General features: G+C 43.6%; 1 protein-coding gene across 1 annotated transcript in view; it reads left to right on the top strand.

Moving 5' to 3' along the window:
- Window positions 1-5,023: 5,023 nt before the first annotated feature.
- Window positions 5,024-23,527, top strand: part of ARHGAP18 (Rho GTPase activating protein 18) — a 93,427-nt gene continuing 74,923 nt past the window's right edge. The window contains exon 1 of the mRNA XM_044290056.1: window positions 5,024-5,298. Within this exon, the coding sequence (XP_044145991.1) occupies window positions 5,180-5,298 (119 nt within the window). The 5' untranslated portion in view covers window positions 5,024-5,179. The remainder of the gene's footprint in view (window positions 5,299-23,527) is intronic.

Raw genomic sequence — 23,527 nt, 5'->3', positions numbered from 1 at the left:
GGCATTTAAGTGCAAAGCACAAGCGCAGTGGAGTAGAAACCTCAAAAACCAAGAAAGGTCTCTGGCTCCTCCTGCTTCCTCTTCTGCTGCAGTCTACGCCTCTTTATCCACCTCTAGAGTGACAGTGCCACCTGCCACCCCGCAAACAGAGGATCTTCCATCAACACCACCACCTGGGTCACCAAGCTTCTCCACAATGTCCCATGGAAGCGTTCAGCTCTCCATCTCCCAAACACTGGAGAGGAAGAGGAAGTATCCCCCTACCCACCCGCGATCCCTAGACCTGAATGCCAGCATTTCTAAATTACTGGCCTTTGAAATGCTGTCATTCTGTCTGGTGGAGACGGATAGTTTTAAAGGTTTTATGGCGGTGGCTGTCCCTCAGTACGTTGTGCCCAGCCGCCACTACTTTTCCAGACGAACCATCCCTTCCCTGCACAACCAAGTGGGGGACAAAATCAGGTGTGCACTGCGCAACGCCATCTGTGGCAAGGTGCACCACTGTTTGCAGAGCACTTGGAATGCTCTTAACCACATTTTGATGCCATTTGTAGCCCTCTAGCCTTTCCATTACATTTTTACAGCCATTTTAGTGCTCAAAAGTTCGGGCCCTATTGACTTTAATGGGGTTCAGGGTCAAGTTCGGGTGAAGTTCGGGTCCCAAACTCGAACTTTTTTGTGAAGTTCGGCCGAACCCGTTGAACCCGCACATCCAGGTGTCCGCTCAACTCTAGTTGTTTCCTCTTGATTTCTACAAGCCTCAGACAAAAATTTCTGCAAACCAATCTACCACGTGTGAAGATACAGATGTAGCAATTCTAAACTTGAGTGTAATATCATGTCACACCATAATACCACGTCATTACATGCCATAGAGAAGGTCTATCAAAAGTTTCTTGCCATTGTTTAGTTTAACTTAAGAGTCAAGATGAGGATTGCTACATCTGCACCCCTTCTGCACACAGCATTTCCTCTCTTCACCACCACATTGTACTTTGCTGAGATCCCTTCGTTTACCTGATTACCAAATACTCCACGTTTCAAGATCAGCATCAGAACAAGTAATCCCAGGATAAATATACTTCTGTATAGAAGCTGTGTGGTGCCAAAACACGGATAACACGATATTAGTATGCAAATATATTGTATAAATAGCAATAAAACACATGTTTAAATGTAATTCGGTTTTCATTAGGGGTTTGTTACAAGGGTAAAGTTACAGTGCAAAGGAAAAGATACCTTTCCAGTTAGGAAAATATGCTATTCAAGCTTGTTTGCTAAGGTCAGTGTGATCCATTTCTGAACTACCGTATTTCATTTACCTTGGTTTTCCAGCTGCACAACATGTAATTACAAAGTAAATACTCTATACAGGGCAGCAGTAGCTCTGCTAAGTAGAAATCCTAATACAAATAGTGCTATTAAGGAGGGTGTACTAGTATGATATGCTGTATGTTTTACTTCTATATTTGCTACTATAAGAGCTCAAGCAAATGTGCCAATTTTCTTGCATCTTCATGCATGCAGTCTTAAAGACAGAAGTGGATTTAAGTGTAAGGACTTGACTCAAAAAACTACATCAAAAACGGTCATGAAAGGGTAGGGAAAAGTACAGCTCCTTGCTCCACCTGCACCGCTGTCCCTATCGAGTTGCTCGATCCGTCCTATGTGACGGCCCGCAACTGGACGGCAGTTGATATAAAAGGTCTCTGTGTCCCAATAGTATATACATATTTTATCCAAATCCTGGAGTGGATTTTAAAGGGACATTTTACATCCACAGACAACCCATTTACAGTGGCACATGGCACACAAATTCACGGGTGCTCTGTGTTTAGGCCTATGATACCTGTGTGAGGTGTGTTATCCTTTACGAGAGGCTATGCTTCGAAAGGGAATATCCCCATGAAACAGCATATGATAGTGAATGCCATTTTTTTCTCTCTCAGAATCTGTAAAAATAAATAGGATTTATCAAACTAGTGTAAAGTAGAAAAGGCTTAGTTTCCATAGCAACATCACAACACAGATCTATAGAACGACTATGTGCATTGAAGGAAAGAGTTAGGCCTCTTTCACACGGGCGTCGCCTGTGAGGGCCGTACAAGATGCGGGTGCGTTGCGGGAAAATGCGATTTTTCCGCGAGAGTGCAAAGCGTTTTAATGCGTTTTGCACACGTGTGAGAAAAATCGGCATGTAGATTAGATGAGTAGTAGTAAAATGACCATTGAGGGGTTAAAAATAATAAACAAATTTAACTCACCCCATCCCCTTTGTGTAGCGGATCTCCTCTTCTTTCTACTTTCTTCAGGACCTGGCTAAAGGACCTTTGATGACGTCACTGCGCTCATCACATGGTCCATCACAAAACTGCAAGCAGAAACCTGATCATATGGTCGTACCTTTATAATTCTACTTTAATATTGGTTTAAAAAAATAATAATAAAAATGCACGTGGATAAGGCAACATGAACACTGCAGCCTCCAGTATCAATATTCAAGGGCCTTTCCATTTTGGGAGTCTTCACCGTGACACGCTGCATCCACTGACATATGATTGAATCCTGGGTTGGAGCTGCTAAGGGAGTTTTTCATCCGTATATCTATTTAAATACTCTTGGCTGATTTGGCAGGCCTCTTCACATATGTTTAAATTGGTTAAAAACAAAACAAAAAAAAGCAGTTTTTGCCCCAGCTTTTTGAGTCAAAGCCAGAAGAAGATCCTTACATCATATTTCCCATTCCTTCTACATACCTTACAATTGTCCCAGATCCAGGGGGACAGTCCTGGATCTTGGTCCCAGGATGCCTGCGGTATATCCCAATTTCAACTGTATCTGCATCATGAGTGCAACTTTTTTATATTATTAAAAATACAGGGCAGCCCTATTGTGAAGGGGCACTAAGGGGGCATATCTACTGTGGGGGCACTAAAGAGGTATAATTATTGTGTGTGGGGCACTAAGGGGGCATAACTACTGTTGGTGCACTAAGGAGGCATAATTACTGTGTGTGGGGCACTAAGGGGTGTGGGGATTCGCTCTGGTAGACAGGGTGTGCGGACGCAGTACAGAGGCAAATTGCCAGTTCTGAAATCCGTGTTTATTCACACATAAAGCAAAACGTCACTTTTCAGTCTTGGTGCTAGTTCAGACACAATGGAAAGTCCACATAGCATAAAATCACCTTGTTGGCAACTCTGCCTCCAGCAGTCCATAGCCGACTTTTAGGGGGCCCGTTTCCCTTACAGACGGGTCTCAGGCCTCCAGCACGGCACAAGCCTCAGAACCCAGCACACACACCTCTTGAGCTCTACTGTCAAATTGAGGTAATCCCCCTCACCTGGTTGTTAGGCCTGGCCAAACCCGGCCTGGAACATGGGGAGTAGTCACCCACCCAGCACATGGACTACTCCCAGTAAGAGCCATTCTGGATCAGTTATACAGCCATATTAACTATTATGGTGTGAAACAGCAACCGCAGCTAAAAAATAAAAACCGTCTCTTACTCCACCAAGGCCAGGAACCTCGGTGACACGTACTTATCGTTCACGATGATTCCTTGTACCTTCTTACAGGGGGCATAACTACTGTGTGAGGGTACTAAGGTGGCATAACTACTGTGTGAGGGTACTAAGATGGCATAACTACTGTGTGAGGGCACTAAGGGGGCATAACTTCTGGGTGAGGGCACTAAGGGAGCATAACTACTGGGTGAGGGCACTAAGGGGACATAACTACTGTGTGGGGCAGTCAGGGGGCATAACTACTGTGTGGGGCAGTCAGGGGGCATAATTACTGTGTGGGGCACTAAGCGGCCTAGCTACTGTGTGGGGGCACTAAGGGGTCATAATGACCATGTGGGGGCATTAAGGGAGCATAACTACCATGTGGGGGCACTAAGGGGACCTTACTTAACTTCTACAAGCCGCTGATATTGTATCACCAAAATGCTTCACAGACTACCACAAAAGCTTTTTTTTCCAGAAAAAACAAACAGTATATTTATAGATGCATATACAACGATTTCTGAATATATGTTGACCACTACATCTGCCCCATTGCAAGACTGAGTGACAAGACAACACTGCAAAATCTAAGTTTATGTTCATGGCACCAGTGTCGGACTGGGGTGCCTAGGGCCCACCAGTAAAATTAATTTTGGGGACCAACGTACGGATACATTCAAATATTACCTGCTCACACAGCAGAAAGATGCTACCAGATGATTGAATATGGGGGTCCCTGACACAACTTTGAGAAGGTAGGTCCTGGGGGAGAAGAGGATACTGGCAGCTTTCCTCTATACCTAGAAGTCACCTCAGCTCTGATCGTGTCTATAATAATAAACTGGGGAGTTTCTATATGAACATAGGCTGGCTGAGGTGCTGTACATTGAATATATGTATGTAGGGCAGTAAGTGTACAGTGTTATGTGCCACTTGTGCAGGGGGTGGGAGACTAGGGCCCCCGGAGATTTACCTGTACGGCACCCCTGTGGGCCAGTCCGAGCCTGCATGGCAATCTATGTTCTGTAATGGGCAGAGCAAACACAAGGAGCTGGACAATTCCCTTCCAACACTGCTTCTGTTTGTAACGTGAACAGTTTTGGTTATAGTATACATTAGAGAATTGTTGTATATGCGTTTTATTACTATTCAGGACGTTTATGTTCATGATAGTGAGAAATATAACTACCAGGGAAGGTCTGCCTGCTTTACCTACTGTGTAAAGAACCATACACTGTACGGTATGTTCTCCGCTCGGCCACCAGATGGCGCATGAACAGTATGGTCGGTCCCATTATCTACCTTTCTTGCTCGCTGTCCTGTATACAGTATAAGGCATATAGAGCAATGCGGTCGGGTAGGGTCGTCTGGCAGCAGATGCTTCTGTGTGACATGCTGCAGCCCGCTTTCATTCAGAGCCTTCTCAACAATGAGCCTATCTTTACATTGCTCCTGCATTGTGTTCAGTTCCCCTCGTCAGCTGATGGACAGGAGACGTGAGTCATGGCTGTGCACGAGGAAGCACGGGCAGCAGGGCTCCTCCCTGGTCTCATTACTACCACCACCATCATGCTGAGGGAGGAGGAGCAGCATGAGTGGAGTTGCCAGGAGGCAAGACAGGAACAAGCATTATCTATTCAAGAAGCTGGAGGAATAATGCTGGACACACAATGAGCTGGAGGCCTAATAGCAACCAGAGGGGGGTAGTCCTGACAGCTTACCATGCCAGCAACAAGGCTGCTGCAGCAGGTAGCCATGCCAAGGACAATGCCCAGGTGTCCCCTAGAAGGTAAGGACTGCTGGCAGCACTGAGCACCTGTTGGACTGGGATAGCAGAAGTGTTTATTGCAGCTTTACTCTGTGTATTATTAGATCCTCAGTCTGCAGATGGCAGGCTATACAGGAGCACCCAATGGTTGTCAGTCAGTCCTGCTGATGTTTACAGCTACTACATTGTATCAGGATTTTATTTGCCTGTGTATGCATATGCTTGTGTGTGTTTATGCTTTTCTGTATGTGTGTGTGGGTGGGTGAGTGTGTGTGTGTGTGTGTCTGTGTATGTGTATATGCTTGTGTATGAGTGTGTATGCTTGTGTGTAGGTGAGTGTCTGTGTATGAGTGGGTGGGTGTCTGTGTACGAGTGTGTGTATGCTTGTGGGTGGGTGTGTATGAGTGTGCATGGGTGGGTGGGTGTCTGTATGCATATGCTTGTGTGTGTATGCATGCGTGGGTGGGTGTCTGTGAATGTGTGTGTGTATGCGTGCGTGCATGTGTGTGTATGAGTGTGCATGGGTGGGTGGGTGTCTGTATGCATATGCTTGTGTGTGTGCATGCGTGGGTGGGTGTCTGTGAATGTGTGTGTGTGTATGAGAGTGCATGGGTGGGTGTGTGTGTGTGTGTGAGTGTCTGTATGCATATGCTTGTGTGTGTGTGTGTGTGTTTATGCTTTTGTGTGTGTGAGTGTCTGTGTATGCGTGCGTATGTGTGTATGCTTGTGTGTGGGTGTATGTATATGAGTGTGTGTATGTGGGTGGGTGGGTGTCTGTCTGTGTATGAGTGTGTGTCTGTGTATGGCCTCTTTCACACGGGCGTCATGTTTTTTGCCCGGATAAGATGCGGGTGCGTTGCGGGAAAATGCGCGACTTTTCAGCGTGAGTGCAAAACATTGTAATGCGTTTTGCACTCGCGTGAGAAAAATCGGCATGTTTGGTAATCCAAACCCGAATTTCTTCACAGAAGTTCGGGTCTGGGATCGGTGTTCTGTAGATTTGTATTATTTTCCCTTATAACATGGTTATAAGGGAAAATAATAGCGGTTCTGAATACAGAATGCATAGTACAATAGCGCTGGAGGGATAAAAAATAAATAAAAAATGTAACTCACCTTAATCCACTTGCTCCTATTTGAGGAATAGGACCTTTGATGACGTCACTGCGCTCATCACATGCTATTTTACCATAGTGATGGATCATGTGATGAGCGCAGTGATGTCACCACAGGTCCTTTTCCTGTGCACAGCAAAGATGAGGACAGAAGTAATTCTGGGCTGCACGAACAAGTGGATTAAGGTGAGTTACTTTTTTTTTTTTTTAACCCCTCCAGCGCTATTGTACTGTGCATTCTGTATTAAGAATGCTATTATTTTCCCTTATAGCCATGTTATAAGGGAAAATAATAATGATCAGGTCCCAATCGTCTCCTAGCAACCGTGTGTGAAAATCGCACCGCATCCGCACTTGCTTGCGGATGCTTGCGATTTTCACGCATCCCCATTCATTTCTATGGGGCCTGCGTTACGTGAAAAACGCTGAATATAGAGCATGCTGCGATTTTCACGCAATGCACAAGTGATGCGTGAAAATCACCGCTCATGTGCACAGCCCCATAGAAATGAAGGGGTCCTGATACAGTGCGGGTGCAATGCGTTCACCTCACGCATTGCACCTGCGCGGAAATCTCGCCCGTGTGAAAGTGGCCTATGAGCGTGCGTATGTGTGTATGCTTGTGTGCATGGGTGTTTGTGTATGAATGTCTGTCTGTGTATGCATATGTGTGTGTGTGTGCTTGTGGGTGGGTGTCTGTATGAGTGTGTAAGTCTGTGTACCATGCGTGGAACCAGAACATTAACTCCTATAAAAAAAACTCTACACCACACAAACTAATAAGCAAAAACTTTATTACATAATCAAATAATTGACATACACATACGCCACAAAAGGTAAAATACATACACTGAAGGAGTGCAAGAATATGGAGACAAGGTCCCTCCAACCTCAGGGAGGAGAATTACAATGATGAGGCTCAACAGTCACTAGAATGCATCAAAATAAGCCCACATTACTGACATTATAAGGTGCCAACCGGCTTCCTAAAAAATTATGTCACTGTACCCAACAATGCGAACAGCTGAATCGCCCAGATATTGGCTGAGAGCAATAATATGGAAAATACTACAAACCTGGGTTGGAGGGAATGGCCCAGTGTCCGTTTCGCAGTCGCTCTTCTTCACAGGGCACTAGTATTTTTGTAAATTACATCCATTGGGGGTCATTTATTAAGGGCATTTTTACGCCCATATCACAATATTTTGTTGCACTGCGTTATTATGACAAGTAACACAGATGGGCGAGATGCGGCAGAGTAGGGCCAGAACTCTAACACTAGCAAATTGACAACTTTTTCGTGAAAAAGTTGACTTAAAAACTATGCCAGCCCCTTTCAAATGGCTGAACAGACTGAAATACGTGTGCCAAATTTATGACTAGGCACATGCCCCATTATAAATAAGCCATATACTTTGGCAGTGCAGGGGGCACAACTAAGACTGGTGTAAGAAGCGGCGTTTGTTAGGCCTCTTGCACGCGAACGTTTGCACGCCGTGGTCATGCTGCGGGCCGCAATGCACGAACACCGTCCGTAGGGCAGCCCCAGCGGATCGCGGACCCATTCACTTTATGGGGTCCGCGATCCGGCCGTTCCGCAAAAAGATAGAACATGGTCTATCTTTTTGCGGAGCGGAAGTATGGGATCAAACCCCATGGAAGCACTCTGTAATGCTTCCGTAGGTTTCCGTTCCTCGCTTCCGTTTTGCACCCTTCCGCATCTCCGTATTTGCGGACCCATTGAAGTGAATGGGTCAGCATCCGTGATGCTGAATGCCCACGGAACGGCACCCGTGTATTGCGGATCCGCAAAAATCGATAGGGGGAGTTCTCTCAAGGCTGCCTGCACATAATGCGGATTACGCATGGGTTTTCGTGTGGATTTTCCTGCAGAAAAAAGCAGTGTAATAAGTACCAGATTAGACAAATCTCATGTACGCTTTTTTTCTTCCATGCGTAAATTGCGCTGCTGTGCAGATTTTGAAATCCACAGCATGCCAAATCTATGTGTGATTTTATATATTTATGTATTTATTTTTGGTGCAGATTTCACCCTTTTCAGTAGAATAGTGCGATGTGAGGAAAAATCACATCAAATCCACAAGTGACACGTGGATTTTGATGCAGCATTTCTGAAATTCTCCCCACACCCATGTGCAGGTAGCCTAAAGTAGTTGTCCAGGATTAGGAAAAAAGTTCTGCTTTTTTTAATTTTTTTATTTTAGTTTTTATGCAGAACCAGCACCACATCTGCCTGTTGTCTATGTCCGGTATTGCATTTGGGTGGATTGGCCTGATCTGCAATAGCAGAAACAGCATATGGGTGTGTTTCTGGAAAAAAAGAACACCCTTTTTTATTTAATCCTGGCCATGCCTTTTAATGTTTTTGTCATTTTTGCTAGTTGGTAAATATGTAATTTTACTGTGCAATGCAAGGAGTGAGATCTGCAATTAACACGATTTTGTTGAAGATTTGACATGGAAACGCAGTGAAAATCTGCGCTGATAATCCACCTAAACTGCGTTGCCGTGTACTCTAAACGGCTATCTCATCTGGACAACATCTCTGCTGATCACTCTGGGTCAAATAGCTAAAACTTTGATCCATTACTGCAGGATGAGGCTGAGGGCACTACCAACTTCTGCTTTCTTCACATGTTATGTTTAACAGCTGTATTTTAAAGGGAACCTGTCATCAACTTTATGTCGACCTCACTGAGGGCAGCATAAATTAGTGACAGAAATGCTGATGTCAGCGGTGTGTCACTCGTGAGCTAAAAGTAAGAGGTTGCCGAGAACCAACATCATAATCATTGCAGCCCAGGCCTTGGAAAGAGTAAGATCTAACTGAGAAGAGTCCTGGTTATACATAATCTCCTGCTCTCCTCGCCCATCTGCTACTGATTGGCAGTTCTCTCCTAGGGAGAAAGGGAGAAAACTAGGTAGAAGCCTGTCAGTCACCAGCAGGTGGGCAGGAGAGCAGGACTTCATGAATAACCAGGACTCTTCTCAGGTGGCCGGGACTCTTTTCCAGGCCCAGTCTGCAATGATTAGGATGTTGGTTCTCAGCAACCAGTTACTTTTCACTGATGTGTGACACACCGCTGACATCAGCATTTCTGTCAGTACATTATACTGCCCTCAGTACGGTCAGCATAAACTTGATGACAGGTTCCCTTAAAGGTCAAATGCAGTTCTTCATGACTACAGTTTATGCGGACTTTTACTTATATTTGGGTCACATTATCTCCATTGACTTCCATTTTACAGTCTGCAAATTGTGGATCTGCAAAATATGGGTACTGAACGTGAGCAACACGCACTTTCCAAGGGCCCTGTTCTAGAAAAAGACTAGAACAGATATGGACAGGACACAGATGACACCTGTGTGCTGTCCGCATTTTTCGCTGTCCCATAGAAATGAATGGGTCCTCGTGCGATCCACAAAAAATGCTGATTGAACACGGACAGAAAATACGGTGTGAATGTAGCCTTGGAGAGAATAAGCCTATACAATGGTGCTTCACAGCTTCAGAATTTTCTATTTTTCTGCATAAATTTGACCTAAAACACCAATTGGATGTTCACACACGCTCAAAAGTCGATAGCGATAACCAAATCAAATGAGTTGGTGATTAATTTGAGAAAAATAATCAAACTTCTTTGAGTGGCAAAAATATGTGAACCTTCAGGATTAGCAGATCATTTTGAAGGTGAAATTATACAGTCAGGTCTTTTCAATCAATGGGATGACAATCAGTTGTGAGTGACTCGTTTTATTTAAAGAACAGGGATCTATCAAAGTTTGATGATCACAACATTTTTGGGGAAGTATATTATGGTACTAACAAAGATTCCTGCCGACTTCAGAAGGAGAGTTGTTGAAAAGGTTACTAAACCATCCCTAAAGAGTTTGGTCCCTACCAATCAACACTCGGACTGATTATGCACAAGTGGAGGAAATGCAAAACCACTATTGGGCCACCTGCACACGTTGAGGGATACGTGCAGTTTTTTTGCGTGGATTCCCTTGCGTTAAAACCGCAGTGTAGTACAGTATCAGCAAAATGTATGAGATTACACAAATCTCATGTACACTGATTATGCACAAGTGGAGGAAATGCAAAACCACTATTGGGCCACCTGCACACGTTGAGGGATACGTGCAGTTTTTTTGCGTGGATTCCCTTGCGTTAAAACCGCAGTGTAGTACAGTATCAGCAAAATGTATGAGATTACACAAATCTCATGTACACTTGCAGATTTTGGTGCTGATATGGAGCACAAACGTACAGAAATCTGAATGGAAATTCATGTGGATCTTCTGCAAGTTGATTTGCACCCACGTGCAGGTACCTTTAGGCTGGGTTCACACGGCGTTGCAGGAAAATGCGCAAATTTTTCAGTGCGAGTGCAAAGCGTTTTAATGCGTTTTGCACGCACGTGAGAAAAATCGGCACGTTTGGTACCCGGACTTCTTCACAGAAGTTCGGGTTTCGGATCGGTGTTGTGTAGACTTTATTATTTTCCCTTATAACATGGTTATAAGGGAAAATAATAGCATTCTGTATTAAGAAAATAGGGATGGAGGGGTTAAAAAAAATAAAATAAAACATTAAACTCACCTCATCCACTTGTTCGCGCAGCCCGGCTTTTCTTCTTTCTTCTTCTTTGAGGACCTGGGAGGAAAAGGACCTTTGGTGACGTCACTGCGCTCATCACATGGTCCATCACCATGTGATCATCATCTAGCAACGATGCGTGAAAATCACTGCTTATCTGCACAGCCCCATTGAAGTGAAAAAGTCCGGATTCAGTGCGGGTGCAATGCGTTCACCTGACGCATCGCACCCGCACAGAATTCTCGCCCGTGTGAAAGGGGCCTTACTCTCTCTAGTAGTGGTTGAACAGTAAAGAGCCAAGAGCAAAGCATGTAATAGTCAGCAAGGTAAAAGGAACACAAGGTAAACGCTAAGCAACTAAAGGCCCCTCTCATATTAGCTAATGTTAAAGGGAACCTGTCAGAAAACCGCCAGCATTACCGTACTGTAGTCTGTAGCATGGTTCCAAAGTTGTCTGTGTCTCTGCTGTAAGATGTGCCAAAAATCTGAAAAAAGGACTTTTATTCAACTGCTTTTGCTATCGTCTTGACATCAAGGAGGCAGCGGGTTTCTGACCTGAAGTCAAGCTCACCGCGCCCTTTATCCTGCCTTTTAGAGAAAGCCACTGATCTCTAGAAATAGCATTGTTAAACATCACCTGGACAAGCCCGAATGCTCTTGAAACACTGTTTTGTGGACGGATGAGACCAAAATAGAACTTTTTGGTTTAACCACTTAAGGACCAGCGCCGTACATGTACAGCGCGGTGATCGGGCGGGTGCAGGAGATGCGCCCGCCCGATCCCTGGCAGGGGTCCGGCGCATTAACCCTTGATGTGCCGCCGTCAACGCTGACTGCGACACGTGCGATGTCCGTGCAGGGAGGAAGCAGCCATCGCGTCCCCGCGCTGCTGTGACGGAGACCCAATGGCAGGGAAGGCAGCCTGATGCCTCCCTTAGGCAACGTGACAGCCTGTGAGATCCAGCTCCCTGGATCTCACAGGCAGGAAGGCTGTAAGTGTATTACAGTGTGTAATACACTTAAAGCCAATGCATCACAGAAGTATTGTAAAGGGGATCAGACCCCCAAAAGTTGAAGTCCCAGAGAGGGGTGAAATAAAAAGTCTAAAAATAGTTTTACCCAAAAAGTTTCAAGTAAAAAAAAAAGCGTCCTTTTCCCAAAAGAAAGTAAAAAATTGGGAAAAAAAAGAAAAGTAGACATATTGGGTATCGCCGCGTCCTTATCGACCGGCTCTATAAAAATATCCCATGACCGAACCCCTTAGGTGAAGATCATCAAAAATGTAAATAAAAACTGTGCTAAAAAAAAACATTTTTTTGTCACCTTGCATCACTAAAAGTGCAACACCAAGCAATCAAAATAGTACCAATCTAACCGTCACCTCATCCCGCAAAAAAAAAAAATCGCCCAAAAAAATAAAAAAAATACGGCTTTCACAATTTGGAGACAAAAAAAAATATTTTCTTTCAAAAATGTTTTATGTGAATGAATGAATGAATAACTTGTATAGTGCCTTTAGAAGAGGTAGGTCTTAAGTTTCTTCCTAAAGGCTAAATGTAAGGCCCCTTTCACACGGATGAGAATTCCGCGCATTGCACCCGCACTGAATCCGGACCCATTCACTTCAATGGGGCTGTGCCACTGATTCTTAAGTCGTGTTCACCAGCGCCGTACATGTACTGCGAGGTAAAGAGTTTATCATATGAAAAGTTCTTATTTACAGGATTGATTATAAACATCAGATTGCTGGGCATCCCATCTCTAAATAAATGAAGTGCATGTCAGTCCACCGCTCCATTCACTTCTATGTGTCTGACAAACCCTCAAGATGCACTGACCACTCGGACTATATCATCTATAATAACTGATAGGTTATAAGTGACTAGAGATGAGCGAAATTTGGGCTATGAAATTTGTTTGCGATTCGTTTACTTGTAAAAGGTTACCACGGACCATTACGCAATTCGATGACGGAATGCCTTTAGAGGCATTTCGTTATTCATTCTGTCATAATAGAAGTCTATGGGCTGCAAAACCGATCCGTCCCGTTTCCGTTATGCAGGGGAGTCCTCTCCTGCATAATGGAAACGGGACGGATCGGTTTTGCAGCCCATAGACTTCTATTATGACAGAATGAATAACGAAATGCCTCTAAAGGCATTCCGTTATAGAATTGCGTTATGGTCCGTGGTAACGGAATCCACAACGCAATTCAGCTTATGCCAGTAAACAAAGTGTGAACGAATTTCAAAATATGAAGTGACCCAAAATGGGTGAAGAGATAAATGGGGCCTGTCCCTATGGAATCTTATATCGTCAGCACAGATTGGCTAGTGCCAGAGCTTTTTAAGGTACACACCCAACTGGGAACATGTAGTTTATCAGTTTATTCATGCATTTGTAGGAGGAATAACAGGAACAGTACAACACAGAGTTCTAAGAAAAGATGCTCCAGAATGGCTGTATTCTAGGGAATGCATTATTTAATAAAACAGCCCTATCGGAAGATCTGACGTGCAAGGTCACTCATGTAAAAAGCCCAGCAGTCTCATTATGCAATGCTTCTACTGTCTGGGTTGTTTTTGTGAATCAATGTATTCCGTAGAGATCTGAGGGACTGTGCTGCATGCATTCACTTAACGCACAAAGATTACATGTAGAAGGTGTGGGCTGGAAGTTAAATAACTTACATGTGAATGTTGGTTGTCTGTACTTTGCACTGCTGTGAGCATGCTTACTGTAATTAACCTGTAGTATAGGACAAAACCTGTCACCGCTTTCATATCTACAATGACGAATGCATATAAAAGTATACAGTGTGGTCAAGGGGGCTTGTTACTTAAAGGGAACCTGTCACCGGGATTTTGTGTATAGAACTGAGGGCATGGGCTGATAGATGGCCGCTAGCACATCCTCAATACCCAGTCCCCATAGCTCTGTGTGCTTTTATTGTGTAAGAAAACAGATTTGATACATATGCAAATTAACCTGAGATGAGTCCTGTCCCTGACTCATCTCACGTACAGGACTCATCTCAGGTTAATTTGCATATGTATCAAATTGATTTTTTTAAGCAATAAAAGCACACAGAGCTATGGGGACTGGGTATTGCGGATGTGCTAGCGGCCATCTAGCAACCCATGTCCTCAGCGCTATACCCCAAATCCCGGTGACAGGTTCCCTTTAAATACTCAGTATAAAATACTATATATCCATGTCGTTCTGCTTCGATTGCCCCCTGTGATGTCTTGTTCATAAAATCACATGACATGAAGGTGTATTGACAGAGTTATGGTGTATGTTACATATTGTAAACTAATTTTTTTACTAGCTATAAAGTAAAAAAAAACTGGCATTTCCACATGGGCTGTGTCTTATATTACAGCGAATGGGGGCGCTATTTTTATTTCATACAACTCCCTTTAAAGGGAACCAAGTGAAGACCCTTGAACTAGGTTGATCCATAATACTGTATGCTCTTGGAAAAACATACATCCATAATCGGATGCTTTAGACCTACTTTTTGGCAGCCAAGAAACTTCTATAAGCCATCTGCAATATGAAAAATAGAGTAAAACTGTATTATCTGGATAATATATAGATACAAAATACTACATACAGTTGCTTGAAAGGGCTTAGGCTGGGTTCATACGGGCGTTGCAGGTGACGTGTGGGAACAGATGCGGGTGCGTTGCGGGAAAAATGCGCGATTTCTCCCCTGTGAGTGCAAAGCGTTTTAATGCGTTTTGCGAGTGAGAAAAATCGGCATGTTTGGTACACAGACCCGAACTTCTTCACAGAAGTTCGGGTTTAGGATCGGTGTTGTGTAGGTTTTATTATTTTCCCTTATAACATGGTTATAAGGGAAAATAATAACATTCTTAATTCAGAATGCTTAGTAAAATAGGGCTGGAGGGGTTAAAAAAAAATATATATAATAATTTAACTCGCCTCATCCACTTGTTTTTTGATGATCTGTGAGGAAAAGGACCATGGTGATGGATCATGTGACGGACCATGTGATGAGCGCAATGATGTCACCACAGGTCCTTTTCCTCAAAGAAGAAGTGGATTAAGGTGAGTTAAATTGTTATTATTTTTTTTCTAACCCCTCCATCCCTATTGTACTATGCATTCTGTATTAAGAATGCTATTATTTACCCTTATAACCATGTTATAAGGGAAAATAATAAAGATCGGGTCCCCATCCCGATCATCTCCTAGCAACCATGCGTGAAAATAGCACCGCATCCGCACTTGCTTGTGGAAGCTTGCGATTTTCACGCAGCCCTATTGACTTCTATGGGGCCTGAATTGCGTGAAAAAAGCACAATATAGAGCATGCTGCGATTTTCAGTGATGCATGTAAATCACCGCTCATGTGCACAGCCCCATAGCAATGAATGGGTCGGGAATCAGTGCGGGTGCAATGCGTTCACCTCGCGCATTGCACCTGTCTTGAAATCTCACCCATGTGAAAGGGGCCTTATGCTTCCCATTTAAATGGAGCGGTGTGCGTGTCTGCCTCTCCATTCAGGTCAAAAATAGGCAACCGCTTGTATTCGGCCATATCTGGCAGCGTTATAGAGCTGAAATGAGTGGCAGCGTGCATGCATGACCACCGACCCACTCAAACGGAGGAGAACGGGCCCCGCCTATCAGACACTTATCTCCAGTCCTGTGGATTGGGAAGAAGTTCTCTCAGTGGGACAATCCCTTAAAGTTCACAGTAGACTTTTGGAGAATATTAGACTTGCATATTTTCTTTTTACACTTTTCCCATCTGGCAGGAGATACCATAGTGTGTAGTACAAACGTGTCATTGTTTGTCGCAGCTTAATAGAGGTACTTCCATTGTTTCTAAGAATGCTTTAAACTATTACGCAGTCTGTGGATGACAGGCTGAATCAGCTATTGTTTTTAAGGTTATTACCCCGTTTATATCCTGTTTTCAGTTGCATGCTGCTTCTTGTGTACAGTAATAACACATAAAGAGTGGAATATGTTCGGATACAACACTTCCTTTGCCTAATGTCTTCCACCTAAGCCAGGTGGACTCTTTCATAAAACAATCCGATTGTCAATGTGGGGGAAGTGACTAAATATCCTGCTTTATTACAGTATAGAAACAGATTTGGCTTTCAAACCGTTTGCTTTTATGTACTCTAACTACAATTATAGAAAAAGGGTGGCATAAGTTGACCTTGTGGACAGACACATCAGGAAATATGTAGAACATTCCTTTATGTGTTTTATTACATCTACTTGGTAAGTATTCCCAAAGGATATAGAAATATCACACAACAGGATTTCTACCCAAAGCTTTAGTCCTATATTATTAGTAAGGCCTGTTTCAAGTGGGTACTATGATGACTCCTCAGCCAGTGGGTGAACGGTCATTTACTGTGTGTCCAGGAGGACAAGGAATGGCACTCCAGTAGGTGTTTGGAGTCAGTTATGTCTTCTGATTTATATTACATTGGATTTTATCCTTCAATCAAACTGTGTCTTCCCTTATTGCCTACAGAGGCTCAAATGCCTTCTTAGGTCTTGTAGGACTTTCATGATGTTACAAGATTCATCCACTTGTCCTCTAGTCATTGTGCACAGTCTTCTAGGACCTCTCAAAGCTAGTATTTGTTTTGTTCAGTAGTTAAATATTCAATTTCAAGATATTTATAGCTTGTTGCCCTGAGATCTATATGCAATTATCTTCATTCCTGGTAATTATTATGATGTTTCCTGGTTACATCACTTGGGAGCATATGGCACATGATGCAAACATGTCATGTTAATCTTTCTTGGTGCCATGGAGAAGACAAGAACATATCAATAATTGCAGTGTCTCTTCTCCCGTTAGAAGGGATGGACTGGGGAGTTAGGCCTCCTGCACACAAACGTGTGCGCCCTGTGGTCGTGCTGCGGCCCGCAGAAATGCACGAACACTGTCGGTGGGGCAGCCGCAGCGGATCACGGACCCATTCACTTTAATGGGTCCGAAGTCCGGCCGTTCCGCAAAAACATAGGGCATGGTCTATCCGTAGTGCTCCCATAGGGTTCCGTTCCGTGCTTCCGTTCCACATCTCCGGATTTGCAGACCCATTGAAGTGAATGGGTCCACATTCGTGATGTGGAATGGCCACAGAACGGTGCCTGTGTATTGCGGATCCACAAATGCGGTCCGCAATACTGCAACGGGAAGCACGCATTCGTGTGCAGGAGGCCTTAGGTTGAGACCTCTCTGGAACCTTGGATGCATCTTTAAATTGTGAACCATTGCTTTTTATTACTGCCAAATGAGAAAGCAAATCATTTTGCTTTTAAAAAAAAAATAATTCTACTTTGACAAGATCCAATCCCTATTTGGCACTTAATAATTAAATAACTCGTTTGGCTGGCAGATTTGTCTCCGGAACACTATACACATGCATGGTCAGCTTGGCCAAGAACTTTTCTTCACGAGTAAAAAAGACATAGTGAAAACCAAAAGCCCAATTCTTTTATCTCCAGATTTTTCATTGGAGGAGAGGTAGGAGGACCCCATACACATTAGATGTTTTTCTGGTCCTGCATAAATCAGTGAGTTTGGCTGACATTAAAGGGGTTCTACAGTTTGTTTTAACTGATCTATCCTCTGGATAGATCATCAGCCTCTGATCGGCAGGGATCCGACACCCGGGACCCCCGCCAATTAGCTGTTTGAGAAGGCAGCAGCGCTCCAGGAGCGCCGCAGCCGTCTCGCTGTTTACCGCCGGCCGAGTGACGTCGCGACTAGTATCACTGGCCTGTGCGGGGCTAAGCTCCATTCAAGTGAACAGAGTTTAGCCCCGCCCAGGCCATTGATACAAGTCGTGACGTCACTGGGCCTGCGATAAACAGTGATAAGTGGAGCGCCGCTGCCTTCTCAAACAACTGATCGGCAGGAGTCCCGGGTGTCGGACCCCCGCCGGTCAGATGCTGATGATCTATCCATAGGATAGATCATCAGTTAAAACATACTGTAGAACCCCTTTAAAGGGGTTATCCCATGAGAAGTATGCAATGAATAGTGTATTTCAAATGAAGTATTATTGACCTGTACTTGCAATTATTGTTTGTTTTGTTATGTACCGTACATTACATTTTCCTCTCTAGTAGTGCCTCCTGCTGTTTATCCTCCTGGTCCACCTTCTTCTGCATTTAGTAGTGAAATAACATGCTCCGTATCTTCCCTGCTCTCTTCCCCTCAATGCTGGCCTAGTGATTTCATAGAGAAGCAGGTGAAGTGGCCCAGTAACCTTTTATTCATTCATCTCTGCTTCTAAATTCATAGAAAAATATATCTATATATCTCTCTAGATAGTGGAGAAACTAATTGTGGGGGCATAACATACCATATTTATCTCTGGGGCTTCCTGTAAGATGCAGGTCTCTGATGAGCTACTGCCAACCCACAGAAAGGCAAGCAAGTACTCCAGATACTCGGATAAGTGAGTAAAACAGTTTTAAATTGGTAGGACAATCCCTTTAAGGCCTCCTGCACACAACCGTAGGTGTCCTGCTGCCGTATTTCAGACCGCATATGCGGATCCACAGTACACGAACACCGTTCCGAATGCATTCCGCATAACGGATGCGGACCCATTGAGTTGAATGGATTGGCAAATCCAGAGATGCGGAACGGAAGCATGGAACGGAACACTACAGAAGCACTGTGGAGTGCTTCCGTGGGGTTCCATTCCACAAAAAGATAGAACTTGATCTATCTTTTTGCGGAACGGACGGGTGCCAACACATTCAAGTTAAATGGGTCTGGATCCGTCCCAGTGGCCGCACAGAGGTTGCCCGTGCATTGGGGACCGCAAATTGCTGTCTCCAATGCACGGAACGAATACGTTCGTGTACAGGAGGCCTAATCCAATGTATATGGCTGGCTTAACCCGTGGAGCAAAATAATGAGTATATTGTGTTGGATACTAGCGATGCAATATAATTTGCACCTGTAGGATTTATGACTCCAACCTGTGTGTTTAGTACTAATATTTTTACGTATACTATGTTATCATTCCAAACAAAACTGGTCATTAATATAACAGTAATTAAAGGGGTTGGCACTTCAGCAAATGGAAATTATTATGCAAAGTTAAAACAAGGCATACCAATGTATTGTGATTGGACATATTGCCTCCTTTCCTGGGGTTTATTCATTTTTCAATCACATTATATACTGGTTGTTTCCAGGGGTTATGGCCACCACTGACGAGGCGGCCTATGCACACTTCCATGGTCCCAGCTACCAGAGAGGTTGGTGCTTTTTCCTATAGTGTGCAAGCACATCCACTGCTGCTGGATTGTAGGGTGGTCATAACTATGGAAACGAGCAGTGTATAATATAGGTGTGCACAGCCTATTTCTTCAGGGTGTGCACCCTAAAGCACGTGTGTGTGTGTGTGTGTGTGTGTGTCTGTGTATATATCTTTTTTTTTTATAGCCTTTATGCCATTAGCCCCCATTATGCCTCTCATTGGACCCCATTATGCCTCTCATTGGCCCCCTGTCACGCCGGACGGGATCTCAGACATACAGATAAACCAGCAAACCAGGCTCTAGGCGAGAAGCAGGGGAAGGGTCACCTCCTAGCAAATCCCTGACTTCTCTCCCTGCTCTGCTCAGCCCACATTCAAACCTTGATGGTAGGAATGAAGTGTCCTCGTGCCTTGGCTAAAACACCCTAGATTCCCTGAGATGGTGAAAAGGGGAATAGCAGCAGCCTGCTCACACAGAACCTGGATGGGAGAGATGTTACCAACACAACCAAGATAGCAAACAACAAAAACTGAAACAACACTTATCTTTTCTCAGCTGGAACAGACAACCTTCCCTCCTTGCTTCCAAGGCCAGAATGATTTCTATAACCCGCTCAGAGCACTGGGATAGAGTGCTATTTAAACTAATGACCCCACCCAGTGCACCTGATGGGAGGCGGATCCAGCACGGCTCCAAAACAGAACACTAAACACGTGCTGCTATTCTGGCTGACCTCTGTACATAGTCAGAGCAGGACATGACACCCCCATCAAAGGCCCCCATTATGCCTCTCATTGGCCCCCATTATGCCTCTCATTGGCCCCCATTATGCCCCCAGCAGCCTCCTTTTTAATAAAATAAAAAAACACTTACCTCTCTGCTTCTGGACACCGTCGCTCACGATCCTCTTCCTCCTGCTGTCGGCTGTGCTCTAAACTGGCACGCACAACGTGACTTCACAAATCGCCTCGCGCTGTGCGCAGCCCTGCACAGCCGACAGCCAAGGACCAGGAAGCGGTAAGTAAATAGCGTTCACCGCTTCCTGGTTCTCCGGTTCAAATGAGCGCTTTCAAAATGGAAGCGCTCATTAGTGTTCGCTGGCCAGCAGGCTTTATTAGGGTGTGCCCAGGCACACCCCGTGCGCACGCCTATGGTGTACAATGTGATTGTAAAATGAATCAAGCCAGCAAAGGAGGCAATATGGACAATCACAATATATTAGTAAACTTTGCCTACATGATGAATGCCATTTGCTTAAGTGGGACTACCCCTTTGAGGGTTGGTGTATAGTTATCTGCCAATTTACCATTCTGTGTATATCTGTTTAAAACTCCTTAAAGATCGGGCCTATTTAACTTTACATTTTGGATTTTTCCTCCTCTCGTTCCAATAGCCATAACTTTTTTATTTTTCCATTCACATAGCTATATGAGGACTTATGTTTTTCAGGACAAGATGCATTTTTAATGCCACCATTTAATTTACCATGTCTTGTATTAGAAAACTGGAAAAAAATATTTGTGTGGCAAAATTGAAAAGAAGGGGTATTGACATAACAGCGTTCACAATGTACAAAAAATGACCTGACCTCCTTATTCTGCTGCTCAATACGAATGCGGCGATACCAAACTTATACCAAAACCTTTGGAAAAATCAAAATTTTCTTTGCATCGCTATATTCTGACAGCCATAGCTTTTTTATATTTCGGTCTACAGAGCTGTATGAGGGCTTGTTTTTTGCATAACAAATGATGACAAAAAAAAAAAGGCAAATCGCTTGTTTTTCTTTTTTTTCCATCTGTGTTTACCGCACAGGAATAAAAAAAAAAAAACAGTTCAGACATTTTTGGATGCAGCGATACTCAATATGTTTTTTTTTTTTTATTGACTATATATTTTTATGGGTAAAATTGGGAAAGGGTGGTGATTTTAGGGTGAATACAATTTTTACACTTTTCTGAACTGTGCCTCTTGCATAGCTCAGCATGGAGAATACCATGGCAGGCCTGGAATCGCTTCAGCAGCGTCTAGGCTGCCATGGAAACCGATCAGAGCACCGCGATTTCACTGCTGGGGCTCCTATCTGACGGAAGAGGGAGCCGCATCCCTCTGCCTTCACCCACAGGTGCTGAGATCAGCATGGATTGTGGCACCTGAGGGGTTAAATGACAGGAGCAGCCCGATCTCCGTTTCCTGTCAGTGTGGGCGGGTGCCGGCTATATGATACTGCCAGCACCCGCCGTGTATGGAGTAGGCCTGCTTCATACACGCACAGACGCATAACGCCGTATATATGGGTTAAAGGGTTAAGGGAAGACAGAATGAGAACCAGGATATAATAGAATTGTGCTCTGTACAGATATCCGCTGTGGAATGCCTTCTGCAGATTTGCAAATCTTCTTAACCATAATATGCAAACTCACCTGCTTTTGGCTCTTGCTAGAAGGGTTCATTTAAATCTCCAGAGTATGTTAATCCTATATTGCATCTAGTTGGGTCTTTTCCAGAAACCTAATGCATATGTGACAATATTGACTTAAAAAGTACCTCTTTCTGGTGGAAATGTCCATTTAGGGTCCATTCACACGTCCGCAATTTCGTTCCGCATTTTGTGGAACGGAATTGCGGAACCATTTATTTCTATGGGGCCCGGATCCGGAATTGCGCATCCGCACTTCTGGGTCCGCAATTCCAATCCCGAAAAAATAGAACATGTCCTATTCTTGTCCGCAATTGTGGACAAGAATAGGCATTTTCTATAAAGTCCCGGCGATGTGCGTTCTGTTTTGTGGATCCGCAAAATACACACGGAGGTGTGAATGGACCCTTAAAAGGATTGCCTCATGAGGACAATTCCTCTTTGAAATCATGTCAGCCCAACGACACAGGTCAGGTTGTTGAACGCCCCCAGCTAATGTGCCTGCTACACGTTGGGCCTGCAGCAACAGGTGACTCTGTGTGTAACTTGTGCTGTACTGTAAAATACACTCTACATTTGTTTCTTTAGAAGTGAATATACAGTTATGGTCAAAAGGGACGCATAATGCCTAAAAGGACATAACTAAATAAAACTGTAAAAATAAAATATTTGCTTTTTATAATTTAAATATTTTAGGAGACACAGACTTTACAGCTTCACTTAACTTCTCAATTAAGTTTGTCAGTTTGCTTGCATAATATCTACTACAGTAAAGTCTTATCGGGTGATTAAGCACCGTGCTTTCTAGAAAAGGGCTTTTTAGCAGGAAAAGACTAAAGTCAGCAGCCTTTTTTCCAACAAATGTACAGGAGAAAAGCAGAGTAGGCAACTCCCTAGGGCACTACTGGGAAGTGAGGATGTTGCCTTTAATTGTATGTCTACAGTAGGGCTGCAGCTATCGATTTTATCTTAGTAATCAAGTATTCTACAGATTGATCCAACGATTAACCCCTTCTGCCCTGGGCCAGTTTTTGCCCCCTCTGCCCAGGCCATTTTTTGCAAATCTGGCATGTGTCACTTGGTAATAGCTTTGGAACACTTTTATTTATCCAAGCCATTCTGAGATTTTGTTTGTTTTCTCTTGTCACATTGTACTTCATGATAGTGACACAGTTGAGTCAATATATTTCACCTTTTATTTATGAAAAAATCCCAAATCTACCCAAAATTTTGAAAAATTCACAATTTTCTAAATTTCTATTTCTCTGCTTTAAAAAAAGAAAGTGATACCTCATAAAATATTTATTACTTAACATTCCCCATATGTCTACTTTATTTTGGTATCATTTTGTAAATGTCATTTTGTTATTTAGGACGTTAGAAGGCTTAGAAGTTTAGAAGCAATTCTTAAAATTTTTAAGAACATTTCCAAAACCCACTTTTTAAGGACCGGTTCAGTTCTAAAGTCACTTTGTGGGGCTTACATAGAGGAAACCCCCCATAATTGACCCCATTGTAGAAACTACACCCATTAAGTTACTCAAAACTGATTTTACTAACTTTGTTAACCCTCTAGGTGTTCCACAAGAATGAAAGGAAAATGGAGATAAAAATTTGTAAATTTCACTTTTTTGGCAGATTTTCCATTTTAATCCATTTTTTTTCTTTAATACATCGAGGGTTAACAGCCATGTGGTTTACAGAAACACCCCACATGTGGTCTTAAACTGATGTAAGGGCACATGGCAGGGCACAGAAGAAAAGGAGCGCCATATTGTTTTTGGAAGGCAGATTTTGCTGGACTGGCT

This window comes from Bufo gargarizans, chromosome 4, assembly GCF_014858855.1.
Source record: "Bufo gargarizans isolate SCDJY-AF-19 chromosome 4, ASM1485885v1, whole genome shotgun sequence".
In the NCBI taxonomy this organism is placed as follows: Eukaryota; Metazoa; Chordata; class Amphibia; order Anura; family Bufonidae; genus Bufo; species Bufo gargarizans.
Note: the sequence above shows the minus strand (reverse complement) of the source record. Positions and strands in the feature narration are given on the sequence as shown.